Below are 23,583 nucleotides of genomic sequence, written 5' to 3'. Positions count from 1 at the left end.
CAAGTACCAGAATGCTTCGAGACAGGAAGTGGAAGTGAGAACGCTCCACTTATGAACAAGTGACAAGTGATTAGCCTGGCTTTCGCTAGCAGCTTTCTTTATAGTTTTGTAGAATCTAGAGTGGTAAAATGTAACGTGAACATGTTTTATTACTAAAAGAAGCGTTAATTTTATAACCAATGTCCTGAGTCATTACCTTATAAATTGTAAAGTTTTAATTTCACGTGCACAAGTACAGTGAAATGCCTTTCTTGCAAGCTCCATACCCAACAATGCAGTAATCAATATCAACGTAGCACTAAAAATAACACAAGGTAGAACAAAAACACACAAGAAATAAGAACACGAGAAAGTAAGAAGCTATAAACAGAGTTAGTTCCAATACTATATTTAAAATGTCCAGGGATACTGTTGTGATAGAGGTAGATAGGTGTAGGGTGACTAGACATCAGGTTATATGATAAACAGAGTAGCAGCAGCATAAATAATGATTGTATGTGTTTGTGTGTGCGTGAGTGTAGAGTCAGTATCAGTGTGTGCATGTTATGTGTGTGTTGGAGTGTCAGTGAGTGTGCATAGAGACTGTGCAAAAATATAAATACAACTCAAATAGTCTGTGTAGCCATTCTGTTAGCTATCTAGCAGTGTTATGGCTTGGGGATTGAAGATGTTCAGGAGCCTGTTGGTGTGAGACTTGACACCAAATGCCGTGCGGAAGCAGAAAGAACAGTCTATGGCTTGGGTGGCTGGAGTCTTTAACAATTTTCCGGGCCTTCTGGTGATGTTCCTTGGCTGCCCGAACCAGCCTCTGTAGCTCCGTGCGATCGAGGGCGATGCTGTTGCCATACCAAGCGGTGACGCAGCCAGTCCAGATGCTCTCAATGGGGCAGCTATAAATCGCTATTTGAGGGCCCATGCCAAACCTTTTCAACATCCTGAGGGAGAATAGGTGCTGCCACGCACCAAAACCCGGTAGGATGAGCCACAACGAAGATCAAAGGGATGAAGCAGCTGAAATGCCTGAGGAAGAACGTCCACATGAGGCAGAATGACGGAGACAAAAGCAGAGTAGAGAGAATGATTTTTTTTCTGCTTTAATCACATTCCCAGTGGGTCAGAAGTTTACATACTCTCAATTAGATTTAGTAGCATTGCCATTAGATTGTTTAACTTGTGTCAAACGTTTCGGGTAGCCTTACACAAGCTTCCCACAATAAGTTGGGTGAATTTTGGCCCATTCCTCCTGACAGAACTGGTGTAACCGAGTCAGGTTGTAGGCCACCTTGCTCGATACACACTTTTTCAGTTCTGCACACAAATTTTCCATAGGATCGAGGTCAGGAGCTTTGTGATGGCCACTCCAATAACTTGACTTTGTTGTCCTTAAGCCATTTTGCCACAACTTTGAAAGTATGCTTGGGGTCACTGTCCATTTGGAAGACCCATTTGCAACCAAGCTTTAACATCCTGACTGATGTCTTGAGATGTTGCTTCAATATATCCACGTAATTTTCCGTCCTCAGGAAGCCATCTTTTTTGTGAAGTGCACCAGTCCTGCCGCAAAGCACCCCCACAACATGATGCTGCCACCCCCATGCTTCACGGTAGGGATAGTGTTCTTCGGCTTGCAAACAGTTCTATTGTTGTTTCATGAGACCAGATTACATTTTTCCAAAAAGTACGATCTTTGTCCACATGCGCGGTTGCAAACCGTAGTCTGGCTTTTTTATGGCGGTTTTGGAGCAGTAGCTTCTTCCTTGCTGAGCAGCCTTTCAGGTTATGTTGATATAGGACTCGTTTTACTATGGATATATAGATACTTTTGTACCTGTCTCCTCCAGCAACTTCACAAGGTCCTTTGCTGTTGTTCTTGGATTGATTTGCACTTTTCGCACCAAAGTACGTTCATCTCTAGGAGATAGAACGCGTCTCCTTCCTGAGTGGTATGAAGGCTGCATGGTCCCATGGGGTTTATACTTGCGTACTGGAAGTTTGTACAGAAGAATGTGGTACCTTCAGGCATTTGGAAATTGCTCCCAAGGATGAACCAGACTTGTGGGGGTCTACAATTTTTTCTGAGGTCTTGGTTGATTTCTTTTGATTTTCCCATGATGTTGAAGGTAGGCCTTGAAATACATTCACAGGTACACCTCCAATTGACTCAAATTATGTTAATTAGCCTATCAGAAGCTTCTAAAGCCATAACATCATTTTCTGGAATTTCCCAAGCTGTTTAAAGGCACAGTCAACTTAGTGTATGTAACCTTTTGACCCACTGGAATTGTGATACAGTGAATTATAAGTGAAATAATCTGTCTTGTGTCATGCACAAAGTAGATGTCCTAACCGACTTGCCAAAACTATAGTTTGTTAACAATAAATGTGTGGAGTGGTTAAAAAACAAGTTTTAATGACTCCAACCTAATGTATGTAAACTTACGACTTCAACTGTGTATACAGTACCAGTCAAAAGTTTGGAAACACCTACTCATTTCAGGGTTTTTCTTTATTTTCACTATTTTATACATTGTAGAATAATAGTGAATACATCAAAACTATGAAAGTACACATATGGAATTATGTAGTAACCAGAAAGGTTTTAAACAAATCAACCTTTATTTTATATTTGAGATTCTTCAAAGAAGCCACCCTTTGCCTTGATGACAGCTTTGCACACTCTTGGCATTCTCTCAACCAGCTCCACCTGGAATGCTTTTCCAATAGTCTTGAAGGAGTTCACACATATGCTGAGCACTTGTTGGCTGCTTTTCCTTCACTCTGCGGTCCAACTCATCCCAAACCATCTCAATTGGGTTGAGGTGGGGTGATTGTGGAGGCCAGGTCATCTGATGCAGCACTCCATCACTCTCCTTCTTGGTCAAATAGCCCTTACACATTCTGGAGATGTATTGGGTCATTGTCCTGTTGAAAAACAAATCATAGTCCTACTAAGTGCAAACCAGATGGGATGGCGTATCGCTGCAGAATGCTGTGTTAGCAATGCTGGTTAATTGTGCCTTGAATTCTAAATAAATCCCTGACAGTGTCACAAGCAAAGCACCCCCACACCATCACACCTTCTCCTCCATGCTTCACTGTGGGAACCACACATGCAAAGAATATTAAGTCTCACAAAGACACCGCGTTGGAACCAAAAATATCAAATTTGGACTGATCAGACCAAAGGACAGATTTCCACCGGTCTAATGTCCATTGCTCATGTTTCTTGGCCCATGCAAGTCTCTTCTTATTATTTGTGTCCTTTAGTAGTGGTTTCTTTGCAGCAATTCGACCATGAAGGCCCGATTCACTCAGTTTTGTCTGAACAGTTGATGTTGAGATGTGTCTGTTACTTGAACTCTATGAAGCATTCATTTGGGCTGCAATCTGAGGTGCAGTTAACTCTTACTCTAAACTCTTACTCTCTGCAGCAGAGGTAACTCTGGGTCTTCCTTTCCTGTGGCGGTCCTCATGAGAGCCAGTTTCATCATAGAGCTTGATGGTTTTTACGACTGCACTTTCAAAGTTCTTGAAATGTTCCGTATTGACTGACCTTCATGTCTTAAAGTAATGATGGACTGTCATTTCTCTTTGCTTATTTGAGCTTTTCTTGCCATAATATTGCCTTTTACTAAATATGGCCATCTTCTGTATACCACCCCTACCTTGTCACAACACAACTGACTGGCTCAAACGCATTCATTTAAAAACATTTTTTTTTACATTGAACCTTTATTTAACAAGGCAAGTCAGTTAAGAACAAATTATTATTTACAATGACGGCCTACCCCGGCCAAACCCGGACGTCGCTGGGCCAATTGTGCGCAGCCCTATGTGACTCCCAATCACGGCCGGATGTGATACAGCCATGGAAAGAAATTCCACAAATCCCCCCCCCCCCCACTCAGCACCCTCTACTCAAAACATCTTCCTGTTTTCAGCTCAAAATGCAGGTGTATAACGCAGTTTATTTCTGTATCTTGCATTTTGAAAACGTATCACCGTTTGTGGCTGTAATGACTGACAAGCCACATTGTGCGTGCGTGTTCGCCCTCTAAGCTCGTGGGGCATCGCAGGCTTTGAACCACTACTTTTTTGGGGTGGCAGGTCAAAATGTTTGAGAACCACGGAGCTAACAGATTGCTGATTTGCTATACGGTTGGTTATATGATCGGGTCCAGCACAAACGCCAAATTGTAGGGAGAGAGGAATGCCATAAATAAATATTCAGCTCCAAAAATTGTTTGGTGATCAAGAATATGAACGGTTCACTTTGCAAGCTCACCAGCAATGAATGGGGCACCAAGAAACAATTACTAGCATAGGCCACTGGTCTTTTGGTATGACAAAATTGCTTGAAATTGATAATCTACTTATGAAACTTGCTTTTGAAATTTGTTCAATTAATTACATAATCAAAATGTTAGACAAAATAATGAAAAGGGCTTTCTGGCAGCCTAATTAAATAGACAAAGACTTGTAGTTGAACAAGTCATTGCATGTATAGATTATTTGTTTACTTGAGACTTGACGTTAAAAAACTTGTGACTTGACTTGGCCTTAGAATGCACAACATCGACTTGACTCGAGACTCTACCTGTTCTACTTGAGATCGACTTGAGACTCTGATCTTGTGACTTGAGACTTGCTTATGACTCAAATAATAGTGACATGGTCCCACCTCTGTAACCGGCACCCCGAGCCATTACTTTGAAGATAGTTATTCTATAAGGACTAATGCCAGACTGAGCATTCTACTGCTGATGAAGATTTCATAAAAAGTGCATTACAGTGGCTTGTTAATTCAATTCAATTTCTAAAGGAGGCAAATAATCTTGGAGCAAAACCTTTTGTAATAATTAAGATATCTCCAGATTGACTTTAGATGCAGCATAACGATAGCTAGCTAGCTAAGATTGAGAGGAGACAACTGCTTTTTTTGCTAGCTAACATCAGCATTGCTAGCTACAATTACTATTTTGAACTATTGACACAGTAAAAAAAAACATTTACTGGAAAAACTGTGCAGATGCAAAGTTTGGTAACAGAAGTACGGTAAATTCTTCCTCAGTTTTAAACTTTGTATCTGCACAGTTCTTCCTATAAAAATGTTCAGTAGAAATTATTAAAAGTAGTCCTTGTGCATAGAGATCTATGATTTGTTCAACTTTAAGAATCAATAGTTAATTGGGGGGGTATACATTTTAAAGTAAAAAATAAGAGTCTCAGCGTAATTCCACTACCATGGAATTGCCCATGGGCAGATATCATATACAGTGCCTTGCGAAAGTATTCGGCCCCCTTGAACTTTGCGACCTTTTGCCACATTTCAGGCTTCAAACATAAAGATATAAAACTGTATTTTTTTGTGAAGAATCAACAACAAGTGGGACACAATCATGAAGTGGAACGACATTTATTGGATATTTCAAACTTTTTTAACAAATCAAAAACTGAAAAATTGGGCGTGCAAAATTATTCAGCCCCTTTACTTTCAGTGCAGCAAACTCTCTCCAGAAGTTCAGTGAGGATCTCTGAATGATCCAATGTTGACCTAAATGACTAATGATGATAAATACAATCCACCTGTGTGTAATCAAGTCTCCGTATAAATGCACCTGCACTGTGATAGTCTCAGAGGTCCGTTAAAAGCGCAGAGAGCATCATGAAGAACAAGGAACACACCAGGCAGGTTCGAGATACTGTTGTGAAGAAGTTTAAAGCCGGATTTGGATACAAAAAGATTTCCCAAGCTTTAAACATCCCAAGGAGCACTGTGCAAGCGATAATATTGAAATGAAAGGAGTATCAGACCACTGCAAATCTACCAAGACCTGGCCGTCCCTCTAAACTTTCAGCTCATACAAGGAGAAGACTGATCAGAGATGCAGTCAAGAGGCCCATGATCACTCTGGATGAACTGCAGAGATCTACAGCTGAGGTGGGAGACTCTATCCATAGGACAACAATCAGTCGTATATTGCACAAATCTGGCCTTTATGTGTGAGTGGCAAGAAGAAAGCCATTTCTCAAAGATATCCATAAAAAGTGTTGTTTAAAGTTTGCCACAAGCCACCTGGGAGACACACCAAACATGTGGAAGAAGGTGCTCTGGTCAGATGAAACCAAAATTGAACTTTTTGGCAACAATGCAAAACGTTATGTTTGGCGTAAAAGCAACACAGCGCATCACCCTGAACACACCATCCCCACTGTCAGACATGGTGGTGGCAGCATCATGGTTTGGACCTGCTTTTCTTTGGCAGGGACAGGGAAGATGGTTAAAATTGATGGGAAGATGGATGGAGCCAAATACAGGACCATTCTGGAAGAAAACCTGATGGAGTCTGCAAAAGACCTGAGACTGGGACGGAGATTTGTCTTCCAACAAGACAATGATCCAAAACATAAAGCAAAATCTACAATGGAATGGTTCAAAAATAAACATATCCAGGTGTTAGAATGGCCAAGTCAAAGTCCAGACCTGAATCCAATCGAGAATCTGTGGAAAGAACTGAAAACTGCTGTTCACAAATGCTCTCCATCCAACCTCACTGAGCTCGAGCTGTTTTGCAAGGAGGAATGGGAAAAAATGTCAGTCTCTCGATGTGCAAAACTGATAGAGACATACCCCAAGCGACTTACAGCTGTAATCGCAGCAAAAGGTGGCGCTACAAAGTATTAACTTAAGGGGGCTGAATAATTTTGCACGCCCAATTTTTCAGTTTTTGATTTGTTAAAAAAGTTTTAAATATCGTTCCACTTCATGATTGTGTCCCACTTGTTGTTGATTCTTCACAAAAAAATACAGTTTTATATCTTTATGTTTGAAGCCTGAAATGTGGCAAAAGGTCGCAAAGTTCAAGGGGGCCGAATACTTTCGCAAGCACTGTAGGCCTAGGCAAGGTGGTAATAGTTTCTGTTTTAAAGTCTTTCCATGTACACGAATCACTGTTCCATCAAATAGTCATGACATAGTTGTCAAAGTTTAGGCATCAGGCATCCGGCATTGGGTGGCAGCCATCTCTTAGGTTAGCTGTCAAAAAAGCACTTTATATTCAACTATAATTTTCCTCCAAAGAGTGGCTGAATTTCTCTTGCATATCCATTTTGCATATGCACCTTGATTCGACTGCAAGGTAGTAGCAGTATTTTCCTTTCTCAAAGCAACTATTCTGTAACTTTTAAGAAAGTAGGCTATTTTAAGTTCGCTGGTTCTGAAGCATTCTTTGGTAACCAAGTGGTATGAAATGGAGACCAAGTCACCACCTCTATGAACACAACGACAGGACAGAGTGTCTTCCTATTCATGAGTTGCACATTTCGTCACAATATTGTTTAAAACATTTGTTTTAGGACTAATGCCCGGCTGTACACAATGCGTTATCAATGAGTGCTAATGAATATTTAATCAAAAGTCCATTACAGTGGCTTGGAAATAGAATTACATTTCAAAAGTAGGCAAATACTACAATTGGAAGCGAAACCATATGCATAATTTTGATGTCGCCAGATTGACTTTAGATGCTGTATAATGTTAGTTAGCTAGCTAAGACTGAGGGGAGACAACCAAATTTCAGGTAGCTAGCATTCGCTTTCTTAGCTAGTTCTGAAAAACTTTGCTAGCTAATGACAACATTGCCATCTGTCTAAAGGAAATTTGATGACATAATGATGGCAAGTTGTTTCCTACTAAATATTTGCCTACTTTAGCAACGTCATTGTATTTACAGGCCAATATAGTGTAATTTAGATGACAAAAGTAATTAGCCTCCGTTTAGAATGGCTGGGCTTATCACACATTTTGGGAACCACTATGGCCAAGAGCAGCTTGAGAATGTTCATAACAATGGCATGACGTGACAGAGTGATGGAGGTGCAACCTATGAATACTCTAGTGATACAATAAGATATTTTCAGAGTGAATATAATTGCCCTTAAATAGTTTATTTTTGTATTATTTTATTTAGATTTTTTGTATGTTTGAGTATTGTTAATACTTGTGTTTGGTTTGTTAGACATGTTTGATGTAGCAATGTAAGTAGAATTTTGTGTTATGAATAAAAAATAAATAAAAATAAATAACAAAAATGAATACTCTAGTGACCATTTTCAGTGTTTTTTTAATGTATTTTTTTTTTTGTTACACAGCAGTTGTTTTTTAAAAAATGTTATTATTATTTTTATTATTTTTATTTTATTTTTTATTATTCATAATACAAAAATCAACTTACATTGCTACATCAAACATGTGTAGCAAACCAAACACAGGTATTAACAATACTCAAACATACAAAAAATCTAAATAAAATAATACAAAAATAAACTATTTAAGGGCAATTATATTCACTCTGAAAATATCTTATTATAATGATTCATGAAGATGTTACTCTTTTTGTTATTGTTATAATAAGATCATTCAATTCAATCAGAAAAATGTGTAATTTTGGTATAGAATTTTGGAATTTTTGTTTGTGTATGAAGTATTTGGCAACAATAATAAAAAAATGAACAATCATTTCAGTGGTTTTGTTATCATTGCAATAGTAACATATTATATATTTTATGTTAAAATTATAGGCAGTGTTCATAATGGTAAATAAGTACTTTGCAAGGTTTTCCCAAAATTCAGACACAAATTTACTTTCAAAGAACAATTGAGACAGATTCTCACCTTCTTTTTCACAGAAAACGCAGATATCATCAATAGCCACAAATATGGACATCATAGAATTACATGGATATATCTTATGCAAAATGTTGAAGTGCACTTCCTTAACTTTGTTTGGTATACAGTATTTGTAAGGTCTTAACCATGCATTTTTCCAGACAATGTCAGAAATAAGCATGTTCCAGAAAAACTTTCCTCTCGGTGTAAATTGGTTTTGTGAATGAAGAATTTGTCATATTACAACAAGATTTCTCAAGTAAGCCCACGCCTTCCAATCTGAGTTCTGGATAAACTTTGTGATCATTCCCAAAATTAAGATGAGTTTTCATAAGTGTAGTTAGACCACTGGGAACGGCTTTGATCACAGAAATAAACTCTCTGAAAGGTATTGGAAACTCTTTCAATGTTATAAATTGTTCATATGTGAGAATATTACCTTTGTTGTCAAAAATATCAAGGACAAAGTCAATATTCCTCTCATGCCAGCTGGGGTAGAACAATGACTTATTCCTTACAGTTATATCTGAATTATTCCACAAAAGAGCTTTATGATGGGAAACATTGTGCAGGAAACATATTTTCAAGGCCAGTAAAGCTTGTTGGTGAAACCTAGCCAATTTAGCAGGTAATCTTTCAGGAATATAATTACATTTCAGTAAAAACCAGTTTATCTTGAAAGTGTTATTTATGTCAACAAAGTCCAACACTTCTAGACCGCCTTCAGCTCTTTGGTTAGAAAGGACATATTTTTTTAGTTTGTGAGACTTATTTTTCCACATGAAGTCAAGAAAGGTCTTATTGATCTCTTTACAAGTAGCTGGATTTACACATAACGATAAGGAGGGGTACACAAAACGAGACAGTCCCTCTGCCTTGGACAGAAGTACTCTCCCAAGTATAGAAAGATCTCTTTGTAGCCAATTATTAAATATATTTTTAGTTCTCTTAATTTTAGGAGAGAAATTCAAATGTTGTCTGACTAAGTGGTTTTTTGACAGATGTATTCCTAAATATTTAACACAGTCCTTTACAGGAATATTTTCAATTTCTTTATCATCAGAGTCAAATAAACATAAGATTTCACATTTAGAAACATTCAGTTGTAATCCTGATGCAATAGAAAATGCAGTTATAGCATTAAGGGCATGTGAGACCTGGTCTTTGTCTCTTAAGAAGAGTAGTATCATCAGCCAGTTGGGAAATTTTGATTTCTTTGTTAAAAATGGTTAAGCCATACAAATTATGCTTCATTCAGAATATCTAGAGATAGAAGTTCCACAACCAAAATGAATAAAAATGGCGAAATTGGGCATCCCTGTCGTACACTTCTGTTGATACTAAATCTTTTGGAAGTATTAAGGTTTAGTGGCACAGAACTATTTATATCTTTGTAAAACATGCAAATTACTTTAATAAAATGTTCACCAAATCCAAAAAGTTTAAGAGACCTAAAGAGAAATTCATGTTCAATTGTGTCAAAGGCTTTACAGAAGTCCAGAAATAGGACAACCGCATCTGAGTCAATTGCATCTGAATAATCTATAAGGTCCAAGACTAAACGAATGTTAGAGCTTATGTGACGGCCCTTCATAAATCCTGTTTGAGTCTCATTTATAATGGTATCTATTCCTTTCTTTAATCTTTTGGCATAAAGCAGAGCAATCAATTTGTAATCAGTATTTAATAAAGTAATTGGTCTCCAATTGTCAATGAGAGAAGGGTCTTTATCAGGCTTCGGAATCAGTGAAATAAGGCCCTGTTTCATAGTGGATATGGCCGGTGTCAGTAAACGTCGCAAAAAAAGCGTAATTAAAATGTTGCCTGCAGCAGTTAGTCACCAATGCTCTGGATAACATAAAAACCCCTAACTAGCTCTGCTAGGGCGAGTAAAATGATCAGGGTGAGGTGTTCTCTCTTTGTTTTTGGAAGTAGCTAGCCAACGTTGTGAGTCCAGAACGCTTGGATCAAGTGTCACAATAAGGTGTCGAGCATGCGTGTCAAACTCATTCCACGGAGGGCTGAGTGTCTGAAGGTTTTTGTTTTTTCCTATTAATTAAGACCTAGACAACCAGGTGAGGGAGTTCCTTACTAATTAGTGACCTTAATTCATAAATCAAGTACAAGGGTGGAACGAAAACCCACAGACACTTGGCCCTCCTTGGAATGAGTTTGACACGTGGTGTAAAGTGTAGAACTGTGTGCTGTTTTCAAGGGATTGTTAAATAAATGTTAACTATTTGGTTGTAATATCATCACTGCTTGAAAAGCATAGTCAGACATACAAATGTCAGATTATTACATACAAAACAAATGCACACATTTATCTCTATCATCAGAGTTATACAGCAAGTAACTGCATGCTTTTCATGATCAGTAAATGTCAATCATATAATTTCAGATACATAGGGTAGCCTCAAGATATCTCTCAATATTGGCCACCATGAATTGGATATTTGAGTGATATAAAATCAAATTAAACTATACCTGACAAGTGTGAGTGGTTGAAGTTAATTTCCCATATTTTGTGGGCTCTGCCTTTCAAGCAGCAGAAGGGCACATTTGCCTATGTAGCCTACAGTTAGTTGATAATGTTTACTTTGCAAGGAACCGGTAGAAACTTTGTATAGCTGGCTAAACATATAAGTAGAACTAATGTACTTTTTTCTCCAACCAATGTAGGCCTACCTAGCGAAGTTAGCCAACATGATCCACTTTTCAACATTGTTTCTAAGAGTGTTTAATTATGATTGCTTCTGACAGAAATATGATATAGGCAAATGTGGAGGGGAAGCTTTGTTAAAATGGTGTGATATGACATCAATGCGTTTTCAGGATTGATTTATTCAGTATAGTAACAAGCCTTTTATCATATCCTTATTCATTTCTATGCCTTGTATTATCTTCCCTATGGACAACAGGGAAGAACATTTTTGAGAATTCTAACAAAGACCAGATTGTGGGACGTCTTAGCTCATTTTCAAGCTTGGTTCATTTATAATAATATTGGAATATTGGAAGACTTTACCGCTTCCAAGTTCAAGTTAAGGTGTTATTTGAACAACGCAATAGTGAAGTGTCTGAACTGGGATAGGTTTACAGCTAAACCATACCAGGACGGAGAAAGAAAGACCAGGCACTTCTTAAATGGGAGAGTCTGTCATACCCCTGTCCTCGCCAACAGCATGTGCATAGCAACCACTGCTCTGTCACAAGCCTATTTCTGAAGAGATAGTGTTCGTGCTATTGCCGTTGAAAAAATGTCAGCCCCTGGCCAGTTAGTTTGCAGTGTAATGGGCTCGAATCAAGCAGGGGGAGAGGAGGAAAGAACACACTGCGATTTGACTGAAAGTCCTCTCACGGGTTTGAAGGAAAAAAATAACAAAGAAATGGAAAATGTGCCAAAAGCAATGTCATGGTGGCGGTGGTAGAAGGAGCTCTCTCCTCTCTGGAGTCTGAGTCACAACCTAGGTCCCATCCATCCCCTATTAGTCTGTGTGGAGAAATGACACTGGACACAACACAAATATGAACTACAATGAAACAAATGTAGTTTGTCTGCCCATGGTCGCTAGGTAGCCTAGCGGTTAAGAGCGCTGGGCCAGTAACCAAAAGGCCACTGTTTCGAATCCCAGAGCCGACTTCAAAATATCTGTCAGTGCCCATGAGCAAGGAGCTTAACCCTAATTGCTTCTGTAAGTTGCTCTGGATACGAGTGTCTGTTAAATGTCAAAAGATACAGTCATATACAGTAAGTATTTTTATGATCCAAAAAGCAAACAAAAACTGTGCAATGCATACAATAGCAATATATTATTTTAAACAATAAAACAATAAAAACAATAAAAAAAAGGGGACATATTTTAACATCCCTCTCCTGTTTTCCACCTTCAAAGGTGATGGTTTTGATTCCATGAACAATGATCAAAGAGATTGAACACTTGATTCACATTCTAATCATATTCTATGACATTTTGATTCCCCCTATATTGATTCCATTAACAAGGATCAGAGAAAAGCAACATTTGGATTGATTACCAATTCAGTTACGACATTAACTTACCCATCCCTTTGTACTGTATTTGTGTTGTGGTCAAAAGGAGGTGGCCAAGGTCTCATGTTTTATGTATGCTCTAATAGCTTTCCTATTCCATTGTTACAGTACTTGCCCAAGGACTGCAGATGGGGGATTACCAGTGGATGTGTTTCCTTAGGCCTACTGGCAACTGTAATAGTTGTTTAGGGTCTGGTCTAGTTCCACAGCCTGGTCTCATAGACTAGACGTAACATAGTAAATGTAAATCCGGGGCACTCAAATTAGCATATACAGTACCAGTCAAAAGTTTGGACACCTACTCTTTCAAGGGTTTTTCTGTATTCCTACTATTTTCTACATTGTAGAATAATAGTAAAGACATCAACATTATGAGAGAATGCCAAGAGTGTGCAAAGCTGTCATCAAGGTAAAGGGTGGCTACTTTAGATAATCTCAAATATATTTGGATTTGTTTAACACCTTTTGGTTATGACATGATTCCATATGTGTTATTTCATAGTTTTGATGTCTTCACTATTATTCAACAATGTAGAAAATAGTAAACAATGAAAAACACTGCAATGCGTGAGTTTGTCCAAACTTTTGACTGATACTGTATATTACCCAAAGGTTGCGAGTTCAAATCTCATCACGAACAAATTTAGCATTTTAGCCAATTAGCAACTTTTCAACTACTTACTACTTTTTAGCTAACCCTAACCTTATAGATTTTAGCTAAACCTGCCCCTAACTCCTAAATGTAACCCTGTCACGGCCGTTGTAAGAAGTGGACCAAAGTGCAGCGTCGTGAGCGTACATTTTCTTTTATTTAGTAAAATGTCGCCAACAAAACAAGAAATAACAAAAACGACGTGAAGCTTACAAAGGCTATAGTGCCCCTAACAAAGACAACTTCCCACAAAGACAAAAGGGAAAAAGGCTGCCTAAGCATGATTCCCTATCAGAGACAACGATAGACAGCTGTCCCTGATTGAGAACCATACCCGGCCAAAACATAGAAATACAAAAACATAGAAAACAGAACATAGAATGCGCACCCAAATCACACCCTGACCAAACCAAATAGAGACATAAAAGGCTCTAAGGTCAGGGCGTGACACTAACCCCTAACCCTTAGCCTAGCTAACGTTAGCCACCTAGCTAGAATTCATAACCTACACGTTTTCGCAAATTCATAACATATTGTACATTTTGCAAATTTGTAACATATGATACGAATTGTATTTCATAACATATCATACAAATTGGGTGATGGATATCTGTAAACAACTTCATATAACCACCCAGAAGAAAGGCACATGGACACCCACACTTCAGGTTGACTTGGTTTTTTATCTGCAGTAAAAGATATCAAACATTGATGACAGGCATTGACAGGATGATCACAGCCACACTTTAACTGGTTAGATAGGACACAAGATATCTCTTAGATAGGAGCAAGAGTAATGATACATGCCCTCAATGTGAAGTGACATCAATCCATAAATACAGAGCACAAGTACAACCCTTTTTAAATAAACCTTTTAAAGGGAGTAAGAAAATAAACATTCACTTAATATTTCATTAAAGAAGCCTTGAATTACCACTAAATCACCTGCTAGCAATAGCTAGTGTGACATTACAGTGCACTGACTGAAGGTGCTAGTTAGCTCCTCATTAACATGGCTAGCTAAACCAGCAAACATTTGATTAACTTGCCGAAATAGGGATTAAATACATTAACAGCAACATAAATATGTACATAGTCACATTCTCTAATGACTTTGGGGATATAGGAACCAGTTTTCAAAAGTCACTATTGTGTTATACAGTTTTAAACAGTTTTTATGCACAGAGGAAGTGGACACGAACCTGCTCTCAGAACATCTCTGTCAGACTGAAGAGCAGGCAGACCAACTTTTCAAATAGGGGAGAAGCACTCAAAATCCACTATTTGTTATTTCAAGGAAAATAATATAAAAAAGGTAAGTCTGAAGACCTCTCGTGTTGTCAACCTTACTACAATGGCAGTAAATATTTTTATGAATTCGACAACACATAATGTTAGAAAACCTTAATAATAGCTACCCTTTTCTGAAGTGAATGGTTTCACCCACTGCTCTACCTGCGAATGGTGGTGTTCTTTGATATTATATTGCGCAGCGCAAGTGAGGTTGATGGAAACTCTACATTTTCAGACATCCACAAATTAATACGTACGAAACATAACAAATCATACTAAATGGAGTGTCTCCAATTTACATACAGAATAATACGAAATGCTCTGAGGTCAGGTTGTGTCCCATCTAGATTACTGTCTGGTAAGTGCAGCAAAGAAAGACCTAGCAAAGCTGCAGCTGGCTCAAAACAGAGCAGCACGCCTTGCCCATATCGAACTAACATCAACAACATGCATGCCAGTCTTTCCTGGATGAGGGTTGAGGAGAGGTGAATTGCATCAATTCTTGTTTTTGTGAGAAAATAAATAGTTGAAATGTTCAAATTGTCTGTATAATCAACTTACATACAGTGGTGTAAAGTACTTAATTAAAAATACTTAAAAGTACCACTTAAGTTATTTTTGGGGATATCTGTACTTTACTTTACTATTTATATTTTTGGCAACTTTTACTTTTACTTCACTACAGTCGTGGCCAAAAGTTTTGAGAATGGTGAAACAAATATTAATTTTCACAAAGTCTGCTACCTCAGTTTGTAAGATGGCAATTTGCATATACTCCAGAATGTTATGAAGAGTGATAAGATGAATTGCAATTAATTGCAAAGCCATGCAAATGAACTGAATCCCCCAAAAACATTTCCACTGCATTTCAGCCCTGCCACAAAAGGACCAGCTGACATCATGTCAATGATTCTCTTGTTAACACAGATGTGAGTGTTGACGAGGACAAGGCTGGAGATCACTCTGTCATGCTGACTGAGTTAGAGTAACAGACTGGAAGCTTCAAAGGGAGGGTGGTGCTTGGAATCATTGTTATTCCTCTGCCAACCATGGTTACCTGCAAGGAAACACGTGCCATCATCATTGCTTTGCACAAAAAGGGCTTCACAGGCAAGACTATTGCTGCCAGTAAGATTGAGCCTAAATCGACTATTAATTGGATCATCAAGAACTTCAAGGAGAGTGTTTCAATTGTTGTGAAGAAGGCTTCAGGGCGCCCAAGAAAGTCCAGCAAGCTCCAGGACCGTCTCCTAAAGTTAATTCAGCTGCGGGATTGGGGCAGCACCAGTACAGAGCTTGCTCGGGAATGGCAGCAGGCAGGTGTGAGTGCATCTGCACACACAGGCGGAGACTTTTGGAGGATGGCCTGGTGTCAAGAAGTGCAGCAAAGAAGCCACTTCTCTCCAGGAAAAACATCAGGGACATACTGATATTCTACAAAAGGTACAGGGATTGGACTGCTGAGGACTGGGGTAAAGTCATTTTCTCTGATGAATCCGCTTTTCGATTGTTTGGGGCATCCGGAAAAAAGCTTGTCCAGAGAAGACAAGGTGAGTGCTACCATCAGTCCTGTGTCATGCCAACAGTAAAGCATCCTGAGACCATTCATGTGTGGGGTTGCTCCTCAGCCAAATGAGTGGACTCACTCACAATTTTGCCTAAGAACACAGCCATGAATAAAGAATGGTACCAGCACATCCTCCGAGAGCAACTTCTCCCAACCATCCAGGAACAGTTTGGTGACCAACAATGCCTTTTCCAGCATGATGGAGCATCTTGCCATCAGGTAAAAGTGATAACTACGTGGCTCGGGGAACAAAACATCGATATTTTGGGTCCATGACCAGGAAACTCCCCAGACCTTAATCCCATTGAGAACTTGTGGTCAATCCTCAAGAGGCGGATTGACCACAAAAAAACAAAAACCCACAAATTCTGACAAACTCCAAACATTGATTATGCAAGAATGGGCTGCCATCAGTCAGGATGTGGCCCAGAAGTTAATTGACAGCATGCCAGGGGGGATTGCAGAGGTCTTGAAAAAGAAGGGTCAACACTGCAAATATTGACTCTTTGCATCAACTTCACGTAATTGTCAATAAAAGCCTTTGACACTTATGAAATGCTTGTAATTATACTTCAGTATTCCATAGTAACATCTGCCAAAAATATCTAAAGACACTGAAGCAGAAAACTTTGTGGAAATTCATATTTGTGTTATTATCAAAACTTTTGGCCATGACTGTACATCCCTAAAGAAAATAAAGTACTTTTTACACCATACATTATCCCAGACGCCCAAAAGTACTCGTCACATTTTGACAGGAAAATGGTCCAATTCACACACTTATCAAGAAAACATCCCTGGTCATCCCTACTGCCTCTGATCTGGCAGACTCACTAAACACACATGCTTACTTTGTACAGTAGATGATGTCTGACTGTTGGAGTGTGCCCCTGGCTGTCCGTCAATAAAAAAATAAAATTGTGCCGTATGGTTTGCTTAAGATAGGGAATTTTAAATAATTTATACTTTTACATTTGATACTTAAGTACATTTTAGCAATTCAATTTACCATTATTAACTATTAACTTAACTATATTTAAAACCAAATACTTTGACTTTTACTCAAGTATTATTTTACTGGGTGACTTTCAATTTTATTTGAGTCATTTTATATCAAGGTATCTTTACTTTTACTCAAGTATGACAATTGAGTACTTTTTCCACCACTGCTTACATCTCTGACAGACATACTTACCCCACCAGACATGCCACCAGGGGTCTCTTCAAGTTCACAGACTCAAATCCAGAATGAATTCACGGCTACACACATATATTGCCATGATCTCATGGAACTGCCTTCCATGTCAAATTACTCAAGCAAACAGCAAAATATTGTAATGAAACAGCAGGGAGCAGGTCTCGATCCCTTGGCCTTCTAGCGGCGCTATCGACTGTTCCGCAAAAGCATGCTCGTGCGGCAGGGTGGATTTCCGTGCTTATAATTTTTTTAAATGTGTAATTTTTTTATTTGACCTTTATTTAACTAGGCAAGTCAGTTAAGAACAAATTCTTATTTTCAACGACGGCCTAGGAACAGTGGGTTAACTGCCTGTTCATAAACACAGGGTCGTTACAATAAGCTTTAAAAAACAACACCTCACAACACAACGTTTCTCCACCATCTGACGTACTTGTAATTTAACGTTATATGTTCATGTTTTTTAAATGTATGGAAATTCTAAAGTATTTTTGTCTGTAATGTATTTTTCGTGTCTGACCCCAGGAAGACTAGCTGTCGGCATTGGCACCGGCTATTGGGGATCCCAATAACATCTACAAATCTAATCAAAAAAATAATACTTTTAAACATCTTATTTCTGAAACATATAATGGCAGTAATGGATTTTACTTTGGGCTCAAGTTAGTCTATCCACATACCACGTACAGTACTGCGGGGAACACAGATAAGGAATCGTCACACCAGCACTTTGCTGAAATGGGCGAGCATGCAGAGAGGGTGGTGCATTTGGAATTCAACTTCAGACAGGTTCTTATCGAAGCGACAGGGAGAGAGTGACATTGGACGGGACGTTGCTGATATTGCATTAACGACATGAAATGTTAATACAAAAATATTCATTTTTTCTTAGCACAGTATAGATGGCAATAGTGTTTTTAGCAATTTGGGAACTCGTTTCTGTGTGGTGGCACATATTAATAATGACATTCTTTGCGCAAATTAGTCACCACAATGGATGTATTGTTGGATAGATTCATTGGATGTCACTGTCAGGAGTGCTGTATAAGTATTGTTAGAAATACGAGGCAATGAACATTATTGAACTGCTTGCCTCTCTGTCCTCTTATAAGTAATCCAGAGAAGTGCCTGGATCTTCAAGTAACGTTTCAAACTAATAAAAAAGCTTTGTTCAAACAAACTTGAATTAATGTAGGTCTCCAGCAGAACTAAGTTTTAGAAGACACCTTGGCAACAACAGCCCTGAGACACGGCGCCGAAAAAGTCCAGAGGCTTCACTCTGCATGTTTTTATCCGGACTGCAAGTCTATTAAAAACCTTGGCAAGCTGCGATGGATACTGGCGGCGGTAAAGTGACATCCCTCGTCGCAGGTAGCTTCGACAGCAGCAGCAGTGGATGCACTGGTGAAAACGCGAAAGCGCCTAAACATTTGTGGAGGCAACAGAACCAAGCAGTGCTCTCTCCGCTCCACCACGCGCTCGAGGTACGGAAGAACAACCGGGTGAGACAAAGAGGATTTTCGGACACCGAGAAATACCTCAGCCCTAAGACCATGGACCGGACTTATGCAGTGGACACCGGGCACCGACCCTGTTTGAAGAAATCGCGGATGTCATGGCCATCCTCGTTCCAAGGACTTCGACGGTAAGGACACATATTTTCCTCTCAGTCCAAATGAGAATTTGAAGGGCGTGTGTGAATGACGGGAAGCGAAAAAGTAAGTAAGCTTCCAAAGGTGAAAAAGAGTATTCGCATACTCCTCTATATAAAATATATGTCGGAACTTTGGACACGCTTTAGTTTCGATCCCGTAAATCTTTTTAGGTAGCAGTGAAACATATCCTATATTGGTTGTCTAACCGTTATTAATCTGACCGGCGAGAGGTGACAAAGACGGATTTGTAAATGATGTATGTGTGGGTAATGAATAAAAAAGAATGCGAGGAGATGGTTTGTTCATTCCTTTATAGACTATACGTTTGGTCCCAATACCCGTGTCTGTTGTTGATGATATTGATGTCTTGATTGATGACTGTAGTTTGAAAAAAAGACAGCCCTGTGCTGAGACTGGGAGTAAAGTAAGCCGACACATTAATAACCTTCGGGAAACGTGGACCAAAGTATGCACAGGGAGGACACAGAAGTCAAATACCCCACAGGAAAATAAAGGGTCACAATTATGATAGTCGGAGAATAACAGAGATTGTACCCTACTTATGCTGGCTCATGTTTAAATACAATAACTGTGAGTGCTTTCTATAGAATATGGTAAATCATATTTAGGCTATGTATATAATAATATTCCTTATCGCACCTTCTCACTGTCAGACAGCATGTCATACTTTACACATCCAAAGTATTAAAATAAACCAATACACAGCAGAGGACAACCCAAGTGCTTCTGTGGCTGGACATGCATGTCTCACATTAGCTTCAATTTGTGAGCACACGAGCAAGCATAAGTGGCACTCAGACTTCCTCGTTTACTCAACACACCCCCTACTAGTAAAACGCTATTTATATCAGCTGTAATAAGACAAATGGAAGCATCTTACCATATACTGTAAGGGAACAGACTCAGTGCAGAGCAGTACCCCAGTCCCAATACAAATGTATCATATTCACACTATCATGCCCAGGGCTGGCTCTAGCCTTTTGGGGGCCCTAAGCGGGATTTGGTTGGGGGGCCCCACACTTTGCAGCAATACATTTTAGAAGCTTCCTCTTGACCGTGCAGAGAAAATATTTTGTTTTTAAGTTCACTTCCTGCAATTCTACACATTCTGCCTATGGGCGGGAGAAAATGTTCTAATTTTATAAAACATTAAATGCAGTTCTACGCATTTTGCCATGGGGCTGAGATATTGTTGTTGTAGTTTTACAGCTAATTCCCTGTAATTCCATCCATTTTGCCATGGTGTGGAGAGACACTTTTAGCATTTTTAAAGCTAATTTCCAGCAAATGTTTTAATGCCTTGTGCCCTGTTAATACACTACATGGCCAAAAGTATGTGGATACCGTCGAACATCTCATTCCAAAATCACGGGCATTAATATGGTGTTGGTACAAACTCTACTGCTATAACAGCCTCCAGTCTTCTGGGAAGGCTTTCCACTAGATGTTGGAACATTGCTGCGGGGACATGCTTTCATTCAGCCGCAAGAGCATTAGTGAGGTCGGGCATTGATGTTGGGAGATTAATCCTGGTTCGCAGTCAGAGTTCCAATTCACCCCAAAGGCGTTCTATGGGGTTGAGGTCAGGGCTCTGTGCAGGCCAGTCAAGTTCCTCCACGACAATCTCACCAAACCATTTCTGTATGGGCCTCTCTTTGTGCACAGGGGCATTGTCATGCTGAAACAGGAAAGGGCCTTCCTCAAACTGTTGCCACAAAGTTGGAAGCACAGAATTGCCTAGAATGTCATTGTATGCTGTAGCATTAAGATTTCCCTTCACTGGAATTAAGGGGCCTAGCCAGAATCATAAAAAACAGCCCCAAACCATTATTCCTCCTCCACCCAACATTATAGTTGGCACTATGCATTGGGGCAGGTAGCGTTTTCCTGGCCTCTGCCAAACCCAGATTCGTCCATCAGACTGCTAGATGGTGAAGCGTGATTCATCACTCCAGAGAACGCATTTCCACTGCTCCAGAGTCCAATGGCGGCGAGCTTAAAAGCACTCCAGCTGACAGTTGGCATCGTCAATGGTGATCTTAGGCTTGTGTGCAGCTGCTCAGCCATAGAAACCCATTTCATGAAGCTCCCGACAAACAGTTATTGTGCTGATGTTGCTTCCAGAGGCAGTTTGGAACTCGGTAGGGAGTGTTGCATCTGAGGACAGACAATTTTTACTCGCTACGCGCTTCAGCACTCGGCAATCCCGTTCTGGGAGCTTATGTGGCCTACCACTTTGTAGCTGAGCTGTTGTTGTTCCTAGACGTTTTCACTTCACAATAACAGCACTTACAGTTGACCGTGGCAGCCTCAGCAGGGCAGAAATTTAACGAACTGACTTGTTGGAAAGGTGGCATCCTATGACGGTGCCACGTTGAAAGTCATTGAGCTCTTCAGTACGGGCCATTCTATTGTCAAAAAGATTGCATGGCTGTGTGCTTGATTTAAACACCTGTCAGCAAAGGGTGTGGCTGAAATAGCTAAATCCACTAATTTGAAGGGGTGTCCACATACCTTTGCAAATATAGTGTATGGTATCTGAGTGAGAATGACTAACAAAATCAATGGGGGCCTACTGGAGGTCAGGGCCCCTGGGCACGTGCCATGAATGCCCGGTCGGTATTCGGCCATGATTACTACAAGTTTAGATAGCTGGCAAAACTAACTACCAATCTAAAAATTGTTAGCTGACATGGCTAATTGAGTGACTGTCAGTGACTGACGTAACATGAGAAAAACTGCTGATGGACAACTACATTTCAAAATTGCACCCGGTGTATTCTACTATTCTTACTCTCAACAGTAGACCTCGACCGATTTATCGGTTGACTGGTATTATCGGATGATATTTACCTTTTATGGATGTATTTGTATCAGCGTTTAATCCACCGGAAAGGACTGATTAGAAGATGTAGAGAAAAAGCTCAGAATAAAAGCCATTGTTCATAGATACAGGCGAAGTCTGAAGTTTACATTCACCTTAGCCAAATACAGTTGAAGTCGGAAGTTTACATACACTTAGGTTGGAGTCATTAAAACTAATTGTTCAACCACGCCACAAATTTCTTGTTAACAAACTATAGTTTTGGTAAGTCGGTTAGGATATCTACTTTGTGCATGACACAAGTAATTTTTCCAACAATTGTTTACAGACAGATTATTTCACTTATAATTCACTGTATCACAATTCCAGTGGGTCAGAAGTTTACATACACTAAGTTGACTGTGCCTTTAAACAGCTTGGAAAATTCCAGAAAATGATGGCATGGCTTTAGAAGCTTCTGATAGGCTAATTGACATCTTTTGAGTCAAATGGAGGTGTACCTGGGGATGTATTTCAAGACCCACCTTCAAACTCAGTGCCTCTTTGCTTGACATCATGGGAAAATCAAAAGAAATCAGCCAAGACCTCAAACGCTTGACGGTACCACGTATATCTGTACAAACAATAGTACACAAGTATTAACACCATGGGGCCACGCAACAGTCATACCGCTCAGGAATGAGGATGCCTGGTCTTTCTTTAAAAGTAACTTCCTCACCATTTTAGATAAGCATGCTCCGTTCAAAAAATGCAGAACTAAGAACAGATATAGCCCCTGGTTCACTCCAGACCTGACTGCCCTCGACCAGCACAAAAACATCCTGTGGCGGACTGCACTAACATCGAACAGTCCCCGCGATATGCAACTGTTCAGGGAAGTCAGGAACCAATACACACAGTCAGTCAGGAAAGCTAAAGCCAACTTCTTCAGGCAGAAGTTTGCATCCTGTAGCTCCAACTCCAAAAAGTTCTGGGACACTGTGAAGTCCATGGAGAACAAGAGCACCTCCTCCCAGCTGCCCACTGCACTGAGGCTAGGTAACACGGTCACCACCGATAAATCCATGATTATCGAAAACTTCAACAAGCATTTCTCAACGGCTGGCCATGCCTTCCGCCTGGCTACTCCAACCTCGTCCAACAGCTCCCCCCCCCCCGCAGCTACTCGCCCAAGCCTCTCCAGGTTCTCCTTTACCCACATCCAGATAGCAGATGTTCTGAATGAGCTGCAAAACCTGGACCCGTACAAATCAGCTGGGCTTGACAATCTGGACCCTCTATTCCTGAAACTATCCGCCGCCATTGTCGCAACCCCTATTACCAGCCTGTTCAACCTCTCTTTCATATCGTCTGAGATCCCCAAGGATTGGAAAGCTGCCGCAGTCATCCCCCTCTTCAAAGGGGGCGACACCCTGGACCCAAACTGTTACAGACCAATATCCATCCTGCCCTGCCTATCTAAGGTCTTCGAAAGCCAAGTCAACAAACAGATCACTGACCATCTTGAATCCCACCGTACCTTCTCCGCTGTGCAATCTGGTTTCCGAGCTGGTCACGGGTGTACCTCAGCCACGCTCAAGGTGCTAAACGATATCATAACCGCCATCGATAAAAGACAGTACTGTGCAGCCGTCTTCATAGACCTTGCCAA

General features: G+C 39.9%; 1 protein-coding gene across 2 annotated transcripts in view; it reads left to right on the top strand.

Annotated features, from left to right (window-relative positions):
• LOC139389876 (3',5'-cyclic-AMP phosphodiesterase 4D-like) overlaps window positions 1–23,583 on the top strand; it is a 286,348-nt gene that overhangs the window by 999 nt on the left and 261,766 nt on the right. The window contains exon 1 of one of the 2 annotated variants that reach the window (XM_071136879.1): window positions 18,764–19,077. The exons of the other annotated variant lie outside the window; for it this stretch is intronic. Within the exon in view, the coding sequence (XP_070992980.1) occupies window positions 18,764–19,077 (314 nt within the window). Of the gene's footprint in view, window positions 1–18,763; window positions 19,078–23,583 lie in introns of those variants that run through there. 2 annotated transcript variants of the gene reach the window in all.

The sequence above is a fragment of the Oncorhynchus clarkii genome, chromosome 30 (genome assembly GCF_045791955.1).
Source record: "Oncorhynchus clarkii lewisi isolate Uvic-CL-2024 chromosome 30, UVic_Ocla_1.0, whole genome shotgun sequence".
NCBI lineage: Eukaryota > Metazoa > Chordata > Actinopteri > Salmoniformes > Salmonidae > Oncorhynchus > Oncorhynchus clarkii.
Note: the sequence above shows the minus strand (reverse complement) of the source record. Positions and strands in the feature narration are given on the sequence as shown.